The 11,614-nt window shown below is 45.9% G+C and overlaps 1 protein-coding gene across 1 annotated transcript in view; it reads right to left on the bottom strand.

Moving 5' to 3' along the window:
- Positions 1-7,370: 7,370 nt before the first annotated feature.
- LOC141085010 (cell adhesion molecule CEACAM5-like) overlaps positions 7,371-11,614 on the bottom strand; it is a 139,242-nt gene continuing 134,998 nt past the window's right edge. Inside the window, exons 12-13 of the mRNA XM_073569935.1 lie at positions 11,576-11,608; positions 7,371-9,496 (exon numbers count right to left, since the gene is read on the bottom strand). Of these exons, the coding sequence (XP_073426036.1) occupies positions 9,416-9,496; positions 11,576-11,608 (114 nt within the window). The 3' untranslated portion in view covers positions 7,371-9,415. The remainder of the gene's footprint in view (positions 9,497-11,575; positions 11,609-11,614) is intronic.

Here is an 11,614-nt window from a genome sequence, read left to right as displayed (position 1 = left end):
CTGTATGCAGGACTGTATATGCAGAGCTCCCAAGCTTCCCGAATATGGCGGGCCAGTCCCGTTTTTGACTGTCTGTCCTGCTGTCCCAAGCGGGTCTCTTTTTTTCCCACACTGCAGTGAGCCGCCACGCTCCCCATGCATCGACCCCATTCTCACCCTCCCAGAGACCCCCCACAGCATCCCCCACAGCCTGTGATGACTTGCTAGGCTGTTGATTCTGTCTGCACAGGACCTGTGATGAGGTCACAGGAGGGGAGGAGTCAGGAGTCACATGATCAGGGGCTCAGTGTTGTGAATTCTCTCTCTGGCTTCCCTCTGGTGATTACTGAGGGTAGTGGAGCTGGTCAGATTGACAGAGGGGTTGCGAGGTCTTTTCCTGGGCTCCCTCTGGAGGTTACTGGAGGTAGTGGAGCTGATCTGATTGACAGAAGCTTGCCTCCTGACAATGAGGAAGACGATTGGAGATCTGGGATTTCTGATAGGGATTTAAGACAGCTGACTCCCTCTATCCCTGCTGGTGATTTTCTTTCTGTGCCTTCAGAGGTCTGATGTCTCCTGCTCTTTCCCTGCATGGTTCAGCTAAGTAATTCTTTTGCTATTCTGTTTGCATTTAATCTGTTTTTGTCTATCTCTGCTTTGTGCGGGTCAGCCAGCTCCGGCTGGGGCTGTGCTGAATCACTGCCCATATGTTTACTGCTTGTTCCAGTCTGTTTTGTCCCCTGGTATATTGGTCTCTTTTTGCTTTCAGAATATATAAGAGTGCTGATATAGTGGGGGCGAAGTCGTGCGACTTCAGTGTTTTTGTGCATCAGACGTGTTGGACTTTTTGCAGGGTTTTTTGCGTGATTGCAGACAGTGTCTTTCCTTTCCTGTTCTGTCTAGGCAGTGTGGGCCCCATCGTTTGCTCAGTCTATTTTTCTGCCTGCGTTTGTGTTTTCATCTTGTCTCACCGACAATATATGTTTGGGGGCTATCTATTCCTTTGGGGTCTGCTCCGGGGCAGTTTAGTTTTCCCCTTTCTTGCTTTAGGCTTAGTTAGTTCTCCGGCTGTGCCGAGGCATCTAGGATCATCGTAGGTACGCTCCACGGCTACTGCTAGTTGTGTGGACAGGATCAGGGGTCTGCATCCGCTTAGTTACCAACTCTCTGGTTTTCTGTGGCTTAGCCTGGGCCTGCAATTCTCCTCGGTGGCCCATTCATAACAGCTCGGTGTGTGCAGGACTCTGCTGTGCTGGTTGTCGTGATGCTGGTGAGGGGAAGTTTATGTGTGGGGTCCGGAGGGGTTTACAGGGTGGATGTAGCAGATCCATGTGTGTATGGGGTATGCAGAGTGGAGCCATGTGTGTACGAGGTGCACGGAGCAGAGCCACGTGTGTATAAAGCGCAGCCATGTGTGTGTACGAGGTATACGGAGCTGAGCCGTGCGTGTATGAGATGTATGGAGCTGAGCTGTGCATGTACAAGGTGTTTGGAGCTGAGCCGTGCGTGTACGAGGTGTATGGAGCTGAGACATGCGTGTACGAGGTGTATGGAGCTGAGCCGTGCGTGTACGAGGTGTACGAAGCTGAGCTGTGCGTGTACAAGGTGTAAGGAGCAGAGCCTTGCATGTACGAGGTGCACGGAGCTGAGCCGTGCGTGTACGAGGTGCTTGGAGCTGAGCCGTGTGTGTACGAGGTGTACGTAGCTGAGCCGTGTGTGTACGAGGTGTACAGAGCTGAGCCGTGCGTGTACGGAGCGGAGCTGCAGGTGTACGAGGTGTACGAAGCAGAGCCACGTGTGTACGAGGTCTACGGAGCGGAGCCATGTGTGTACAAGGTTTGCGGAGTGGAGCCACATTTGTATGAGGTGTATGGAGCGGAGCCGCGTGTACGAGGTGTACGGAGTAGAGCCACATGTGCATGAGGTGCATGAAGTGGAGCCGTGTGTGTGTATGCGGTGTATGGAGTGGAGCCGCGTGTGTCAAAGAGGTGTATGGAGCGGAGCCGCGTGTGTATGAGGTGTATAGAGCAGAGAAGTGTGTGCACAAGGTGTACAGAGTGGAGATATGTGTACGAGGTGTATGGAGTGGAGCCACGTGTGTACGAGGTGTATGGCACTGAGCCACGTGTGTATGAGGTGTATAGAGCTGAGCCGTGCATGTACGAGGTGTATAGGGCTGAGCTGTGCATGTACGAGGGGTATGGAGCTGAGCCGTGCATATACGAGGTGTATGGAGCTGAGCCGTGCGTGTACGAGGTGTATGGAGCTGAGACATGCGTGTACGAGGTGTATGGAGCTGAGACATGCGTGTACGAGGTGTACGAAGCTGAGCTGTGCGTGTACAAGGTGTAAGGAGCAGAGCCTTGCATGTACGAGGTGTATGGAGCTGAGCTGTGCGTGTACGAGGTGCACGGAGCTGAGCCGTGTGTGTACGAGGTGTACGGAGCTGAGCCGTGCGTGTACGGAGCGGAGCTGCATGTGTACGAGGTGTACGAAGCAGAGCCACGTGTGTACGATGTGTACGGAACACAGCCATGTGTGTACGAGGTTTACGGAGTGGAACCACGTGTGTATGAGGTGTATGTAGCGGAGCCGTGTGTGTACAAGGGGTATGGAGCGGAGCCACGTGTGTATGAGGTGTATGGAGTGGAGCCGTGTGTGTCTATGAGGTGTATGGAGTGGAGCCGTGTGTGTGTATGAGGTGTATGGAGAGGAGCCACGTGTGTATGAGGTGTATGGAGCATAGCCGCGTATGTACGAGGTATATAGAGCGGAGCCGTGTGTGTACAAGGTGTACGGCGTGGAGATGTGTGTGTACGAGGTGTACGGAGCGGAGCCACGTGTGTATGAGGTGTACAGAGCATAGGTGTGTAAAGCGCGGAGCCGTGTGTGTGAGGTGTGCGGAGTGGAGCCGTTTGTGTAAAGGTGTATGGAATGGAGCCCTGTGTGTTCAAAGTGTATGGAGCTGAGCCGTGTGTTCACAGAGCGGAGCAGAGCTGTCAGGATCTGAATTTGATCTGACAGTTTTAAATTGCACAGGGTGAACTTTTTTTTACTTTGGCAAGTGCCAAGTGACTTGACTGTCCCCGGTGGTGGTTAGTGGTATTGCACTTTAGGTTTAATGTGCACATAATCATGAATCAGGTGTGGGGCTCTATAAATGAGTCTCAGGGTGTGTAATCACTGCTGGTGATATTCTTTCATTCATTGATCCTGAGTTGGTGAGAGCCTGGTGGAAGGATGGAGCTGAGGAGGAGTCCTGCGCAGCTTAGCCAGGGGGGACGTGTGTCAGCTATGGTGTCTGGACGAAGGGCTGGCATGGCGTGGTGGGGTCGCAGTGATGGTGTCGGCAGGAAGTGTCTGCATGGACTGGTGGAGTGGCGACTATGGAGAGTGGCACTCACCATGTGGGACTTGGCTGCTGAGCTGGACTCAAGCATGCTTGCCTTCGTGGCAGAAGCTGAACTCATCTCTGGGACTCTGTTACTAAGCAGCAGCAACTGGTGGTGGACTCTGCTCCAAGGCTGCACTATGGTGAAGGATCCTGTTATGGTGATGGATCCGGGTGGAGGAGAAGACGCATGCAGGTGGAGGGCTCTGTTGCAGGAGCATAAGCACAGAGCATAAAGCTAAGTGGTGTCCCCCTGTATTGTCTCTTTCCCTCATGTGTGTTATTAGTGCAGTGGTGGGATTAGCCTCCGCACCGACCAATTCCCTAGTGAGGGTTTAGGGTCAGGGCGAGCAAGAGTTTAAGGTTCGCATGCGGCGACAGGTGCGGAGCCTGTATAGGGAACGTAAGGAGTGCAGGGACGCTGGCTCAGGGGAGCTTAGGAGGTCTCCTCGTCCTCATTCCCTATCGCAGGTCCCACCATTGTTAATGTTACCCAGGTCCCCCTTATTATTTAATTTGCCTTACTGGAGGTGAGGTTTCCAGAATGTATGTATAACGTGTAATTCCTAAATTCGCCAGGTGGAGGCGGTGTATCCATCTGCACGTTTTATTATTTAAATTCGCCCCACTGGAGGCGCTGTATCCTGGGTCACGTGTGTTATGGGTTCGCTTTGCGGTAACATCTGCATCCAGACACACGTTGACCATGACAAGAGCCATGTTTGTATGGGTTGTACGGAGTGGAGCCATGTGTGTACAAGGTGTATGGAGCAAAGCCGCATGTGTATGAGGTTTACGAAGTGGAGCCATGTGTCTACTGAGTGGAGCCATGTGTGTGCGAGGTGTACGGAGCAGAGCCATGTGTGTACGAGGCATACAATGCAGAACCCTGTGTGTATGAGGTGTGTGAAGCCTTGCGTGTACATGGTGTATGGTGGGGAGCATTCATAACTCCCAACCGTCCGGATCCAGCAGGACAGTCCCGATTTTGTGAGAGAGTCTGTCCCGGCCGGGAGCTTACTTTTCCTGCGGACACAGGAGTACATGGCGGAGCCCCGAGGAGCACTTTAAAATTTGCACATGACGTTCCACCGGAAGTGACGTGCTAGAAGCTGACCGGAAATGAGGTAATTTCGGGAGGAGATTGTGATGGAACCATTGAGGCACTTCAGGGAATGCTTCAGATCCATCACCGTGTCCTCCTCCAACAGCGTGGACAGCGGAATCGCCTTGGAATTGAGGATGCCGGCCATGTGAGCGGATCATGATATGTCTTGCACTGGGAGGCTCAGGTGGGCATTACAATGGGAGCCAGGCTGCTATAGTATCTTTCTAAAATCTTTCTTTCTCTCTTTACTTCTATGTCTCTGTTCTTTCTTTCTCTCGCTCTCTAATCTTTCTTTTTTTCTCTCTCTCTGTTCTTTCTTTCCTCTCTTTCTTTCTCTCTCTTCTTTCTTTCTTTCCACTCTTCCTTTCTCTCTGTTCTTTCTTTTGCTCTGTTCTTTCTTTCTTTCCCCTCTATCTTTCTCTCTCTAATCTTTTTTTTCTCTCTGTTCTTTCTTTCTCTGTTCTTTCTTACTCTTTCTTTCTCTCTCTCTCTTCTTGCTTTTCCATATTTCTTTCTCTCTCTGTTCTTTCTTTCCCCTCTTTCTTTCACTCTGTTCTTTCTTCCCCTCTTTCTTTCTTTCTGTTCTTTATTTCTATCCCCTCTTTCTTTCTCTCTCCCTCTCTGTTCTTTCTTCCCCCTCTTTGTTTTTTTTCTCTCTCTCTGTTCTTATTTTCTGTCCACTCTTTCTTCCTCTCTCTGTTCTTTCTTTCCCCTCTTTCTTTCTTTCTTTCTTTCTTCTTTCTCTCTGTTCTATCTTTCTCTTTCTCTCTCTGTTCTTTCTTTCTTTCTCTCTCTCTGTTCTTTCTTTCTTTCTTTCTCTTTCTTTCTCTCTCTAATATTTCTTTCTTTCTCTCTCTCTGTTCTTTCTTTCCCCTATTTCTTTCTTTCTTTCTCTCTGTTCTCTTTCTTTCCCCTTTTTCTTTGTCTCTCTCTGTTCATTCTCTCTCTGTTTTCTTTCCCATCTTTCTTTCTATCTCTGTTCTTTTTCTTTCTTTCCCCTCTTTCTTTCTTTCTGTTCTTTTTCTTTCCCCTCTTTCTTTCTCTCTGTTTGTTATTTATTTCCCTTCTTTCTTTCTTTCTCTCTGCTCTTTATTTATTTCCCCTCTTTCTTTCTCTTTCTCTCTGTTCTTTCTTTCTCTCTATCTCTCTGTTCTTTCTTTATTTCTCTCTATCTCTCTGTTCTTTCTTTTTCTTTCTTTCTTTCTTTCTGTTTTTTCTTTCCCCTCTTCCTTTCTATTTCTTTCTCTCTTTTCTTTCTTTCCACTCTTTCTTTCTCTCTCCCTCTCTGTTATTTCTTTCTTTCTTTCTTTCCCCTCTTTCGTCTTTCTCTCTCTGTTCTTTCTTTATTTCTCTCTGTTCTCTCTTTCTTTCCCTGCTTTCTTTCTCTCTCTCTGTTCTTTCTTTCTTTCTTTCTTTCTCTCTCTCTGCTTTCTTTCTCTCTTTCTCTCTGTTCTTTCTTTCTTTCCCCTCTTTCTTTCTCTGGGTGTGGTTGGGGCATGGACATGGGTGTGACTTGTTGTGAAATGGGTGTGGTCGGGGCGTGGCCTAAAATGTGCCACTGTGTGATGAGCTCAGAGATTTAGATGGAAATCCCAAAGTATGTGGTCAGCGTAGAGTTGCGGATAACTTTGATCCCAAACATCATGTAACATGTTCCCAATAAAAGCTTCCACTCAATTCACAAGAAAAGCAAGTCCCCACTCATATCTCATCTGTTAACAGAAGTATAGGGGGCTTCCACGTTACTGGTAGCACAAAGGCTCTGGAATAGCAAAATGGCTCCACACCCTTCAAAAGAAATTCAGCAAATTATCTGCTCCCAAATCCAAATGCCTTTCTCCCTTCTGAGCCCCACAGCGGTGTTAGGAAACACAAATAAAGTTGATGACCGCTTGGAAAGCTACTGCGCAAGCACCACTTCACTCACACACAGCAAGGAGAGCATAATGTTGCTCCTGTGGTGTTAGCTGTCATAGTAACCGGTAAACATTGTTACAACGCATGCTCCAGTTGCACCTGCATGCAAACTAGGAAGAGCGTAATGCTGCACATGTGACTTGGTTACAATGGTGACCAGTAAATATTGTTACAGCGCTTGCTCCCACTAGAATATTAAATTATTAAAGGAGTAGCAGCAATACCGCTTGCTGAAAATTTTGGAACAACTGTACCCTTAAGATGCAATGTAAAAAAACATAAATGATAGTGATGACATCTTGAAGGGCTACTGCGCAGGTGCCACTGCACACTCACACAACAGGGAGAGCATTGTATTGTTCATGTGAATTTAGCTGTCATAGCAACCGGTAAACATTATTACAACGCATGCTCCTGCTTGAATATCAAAGGTACAGTAGATGAATCGCTCACCAAAAAAAACATATGAGATACCAACACATCTGATATGTGGTAACAGAGACTCAGAGACCCAGAAGGTAATAAAGATGACTTGAGGGATAATCGTGCAGGCGCCAGGGTAGATTCGTAACTATGGTATTATAGCAACATGAATGGGACTATTATGTTTTGTCTTTTAACTGCATTAATATCTAATATATAAAGCTCAAAGTGTGTATGTGTGTGTGTGTGTGCGTGTGTGCGTGTGTGTGTGTGTGTGTGTGTGTGTCCGGGATAGGCATCTGCACCGTCGCAGCTACAGCCACAAAATTTGGCACAGTCACACGTCTGGACCCCGATAGCGTCCTAAGCTATGTTGTGAGGCGAAATTTTAGCCCCGCGCGGTCCAATTCACCAAACAATTTTGCCCCTGTCTACATACACGGAAAAAGTGTGTGCGCGTCAAGCCCCGCCCCTCATTATGATGTCATAATCCCCCTATCTACATACTGGGGAAACAGTGTGTGCGTATCAAGCCCGCCCCTCATTATGATGTCACAATGGTTGCCATGGCGACGCTGATGTCATCATAGGTTGCAAGACCCGCCGCTCATTATGATGTCATAATGGTTGACTAGGGGATGGAAGATGTGTGATGGGTATATGGGCACTGGACTATGGGATGGAGGATATGTATGATGGGTATATGGGCACGGGACTATGGGATGGAGGATGTGTGATGGGTATATGGGCACTCAACTATGGGATGGCAAATATGTATGATGGGTATATGGGCATGGGACAATGGGAAGGAGGATGTGTGATGGGTATATGGGCATGGGACTATGGGTTGGAGGATGTGTGATGGGTATATGGGCACTCGACTATGGGATGGAAGATATGTATGATGGGTATATGGGCACGGGCCTATGGGATGCAGGATGTGTGATGGGTATATGGGCGCTGGACTATGGGATGGAGGATATGTATGATGGGTATATGGGCACGGGCATATGGGATGGTGGATATGTATGATGGGTATATGGGCACGGCACTATGGGATGGAGGATGTGTGATGGGTATATGGGCATGGGACTATGAGATGAAGGATGTGTGATGGGTATATGGGCACTCGACTATGGGATGGAGGATGTGTGATGGGTATATGGGCACGGGCCTATGGGATGGAGGATATGTATGATGGATATATGGGCACAGGCCTATGGGATGGAGGATATGTATGATGGGTATATGGGCATGGGACTATGGGATGGAGGATGTGTGATGGGTCTATGGGCACTCAACTATGGGATGGCAAATATGTATGATGGGTATATGGGCATGGGACTATGGGAAGGAGGATGTGTGATGGGTATATGGACATGGGACTATGGGTTGGAGGATGTGTGATGGGTATATGGGCACTCGACTATGGGATGGAGGATATGTATGATGGGTATATGGGCACGGGCCTATGGGATGCAGGATGCGTGATGGGTATATGGGCACTGGACTATGGGATGGAGGATATGTATGATGGGTATATGGGCACGGGCCTATGGGATGGTGGATATGTATGATGGGTATATGGGCACGGCACTATGGGATGGAGGATGTGTGATGGGAATATGGGCATGGGACTATGAGATGAAGGATGTGTGATGGGTATATGGGCACTCGACTATGGGATGGAGGATGTGTGATGGGTATATGGGCACGGGCCTATGGGATGGAGGATATGTATGATGGATATACGGGCACAGGCCTATGGGATGGAGGATATGTATGATGGGTATATGGGCACGGGACTATGGGATGGAGGATAATTATAATTTGTGATAACTAACCACTGTTAGTTACTATGCCCGGGCAGCGCCAGGCTCTTCAGCTAGTATGAGTATATACCTCTATTACCATCTCTTTTGCTTTTGTAATGACAATTGCCATCTATACATTGTGATACAGGAAAGATATATATCTTTAAATAGATTATAGATTCAGTAAATCAAGACATTTACCTGTGCATGTCTGATGTGGCACACTTATCTAAATTGTCAACTTTACATTTTACTTTTCCACTTATTCACATTGAAAATCACTTCTTAATTTAGCAAAGAAAAAAACTATTGATATTCTTCAAACATGGATATTTTGGGTATCTTCCATGTGAAAACTTGATATTGTCTTTCATCTTATTTCATTGGCACTGATTGCAGGCATCTGTCCCCCAAAAAGGGATAATTTTAGGACCATTTTTACCATTTAAGTAGCCTAAGAGGTCCGATAATATCTTTTCTCCGTAATCTGCAAATGAGATGAATGTGAGATAAAGTGCAGTGTTGAGGAGTAGTACATTGTTCCTGTTCCATACATTTTTTACACTGAGATGCCAGAGAAGATAACTGCTGATTCAATGGGCTATTAGAATCAAATTCCAGACAACCCTTTTAAATGAGTAAAATAAATTCGAGACTACGCTGTATACATTGAACTAAAATTAAGCTCACAAAGTCAACTAATAAGCATACATCTTGACTTCCTAATTCCCTGGCTCATAAGTGTAACTTGGGAAACAGGACGGAGATTCAGGTAAACTCCAGTCAGTGTTCAGTTTTGGTTGAGGGCATCATTGACGTCGAATGAAGCTCTGTGTAAATGTTCTCAGTACTGCACTGCAAACCCTGCAAGATAAAAAACATTTACATAGCCTCATTAAAAAAGTAATCTGATACACAATGTGAAATATATGACTAGTCAAACGTTACATTAAATTTAGGACTTTGGCATACTGACCACCAACTGGGACCCAACCAAATTAGAATATCATCAAAAAGTGAATTTATTTCAGTTCTTCAATACAAAGTGTGAAACTCATATGTTATATAGAGTCATTACAAACAGAGTGATCTATTTCAAGTGTTTATTTCTGTTAATGTTGATGATTATGGCTTACAGTCAATGAAAACCCAAAAGTCATTATCTCAGTAAATTAGAATACTTTATAACACCAGCTTGAAAATATGATTTAAAAATCCAAAATGTTGGCCTACTGAAATGTATATTCAGTAAATGCACTCAATACTTGGTCGGGGCTCCTTTGGCATCAATTACTGCATCAATGCGGCGTGGCATGGAGGCGATCAGCCTGTGGCATTGCTGAGGTGTTATGGAAGCCCAGGATGCTTTGATAGCAGCCTTCAGCTCATCTGCATTGTTGGGTCTGGTGTCTCTCATCTTCCTCTTGACAATACCCCATAGATTCTCTGTGGGATTATGGTCAGGAAGGTTTGCTCGCCAATCAAGCACAGTGATAGTGTTGTTTTTAAACCAGGTATTGGTAATTTTGGCAGTGTCGACAGGTGCCAAGTAGTGATGAGCGAGTATACTCGTTGCTCGGGTTTTCCCGAGCATGCTCGGGTGTCCTCCAAGTATTTTGGCGTGCTCAGAGATTTAGTTTTCATCGTCTCATCTGCATGATTTGCAACTTGTAGATACGCTGAATACATGTGGGAATACCCTAACAAACAGGCATTCCACACATGTATTCAAGCTGTCTAGCAGTCGCAAATCATGCAGCTGAGATGGCGAAATCTAAATCTCCAAGCACGCCAAAATACTCAGAGAACACCCGAGCATGCTCTGGAAAACCCGAGCAACGAGTATACTCACTCATCACTAGTGCCAAGTCCTGCTGTATAATGAAATTTCCATCTCCACTAAGCTTGTCAGCAGGGGGAAGCATGAAGTGCTCTAAAATTTCCTGGTAGATGGCTGTGCTGACTTTGGTCTTGATAAAACACAGTGGAAATACACCAGCAGATGACATGGCTCCCAAACCATCACTGATTGTGGAAACTTAACACTAGACTTCAAGCAGCTTGGATTCTGTGCCTCTCCACTCTTCCTCAGACTGCAAAATTAACTTTCATCTGGAAACAACACCTTGGGCCACTGAGCAACAGTCCAGTTCTTTTTCTCTTTTGCCCAGGTAAAACATTTCTGGCGTCTATTGGTCAGGAGTGGCGTGACACAAGGAATGCGACACTTGTAGCCCATGACAAGGATACATCTGTGTGTGGTGGCTTTTGAAGCAATGACTCCAGCAGCAGTCCACACCTTGTGAATTTCCACCAAATTTTTGAATGATCTTTTCGTAACAATCCTTTCAATGCTGCAGTTATCACGGGTTGCTTGTGGGACTTTTTCTACTACACTCTTTCCTTCCAATCCACTTTCCATTGATATGCTTGGATACAGCACTCTGTGAACAGCCAGCTTCTTTAGCAATGACCTTTTGTAGCTTACCCTCCTTGCGAAGTGAGTCAATGATTGCCTTCTGTCAAGTCAGCAGTCTTCCCCATGATTGTGGAACCTACTGAAACAGACTAAGGGATCTTTCTAAATGCTTAGGAAGCCTTTGCAGGTGTTTTTCGTAAATTATTCTAGTTTACTGAGATAATGACTTTTCATTAGCTGTAAGCCATAATCATCAACATTAACAGAAATAAACACTTGATATAGATCACTCTGGTTGCAATGACTCTATATAATATATGAGTTTCACTTTTTGTATTGAAGAACTGAAATAATTTAACTTTTTGATGATATTTTATGAGATGCACCTGTGTGTATGTATGTATGTGTATATATATATATATATATACATATATATATACAGTATATATATATATAATATGTATGTATATATTCACAACTTATCTAGACAAACCAAAACTGGAGAAAAAAGTTTTTCTGCTCACCATGTATAAGGATTCTGAGGCTAGTCGTGTTTCCTGAAA

Source organism: Dendrobates tinctorius, unplaced genomic scaffold (genome assembly GCF_039654945.1).
Source record: "Dendrobates tinctorius isolate UK_male_01 unplaced genomic scaffold, ASM3965494v1 ptg000028l, whole genome shotgun sequence".
Lineage (NCBI taxonomy): Eukaryota > Metazoa > Chordata > Amphibia > Anura > Dendrobatidae > Dendrobates > Dendrobates tinctorius.
The sequence above is the reverse complement of the archived record's forward strand: the minus strand, read 5'-3'. Positions and strand labels throughout refer to the sequence as shown.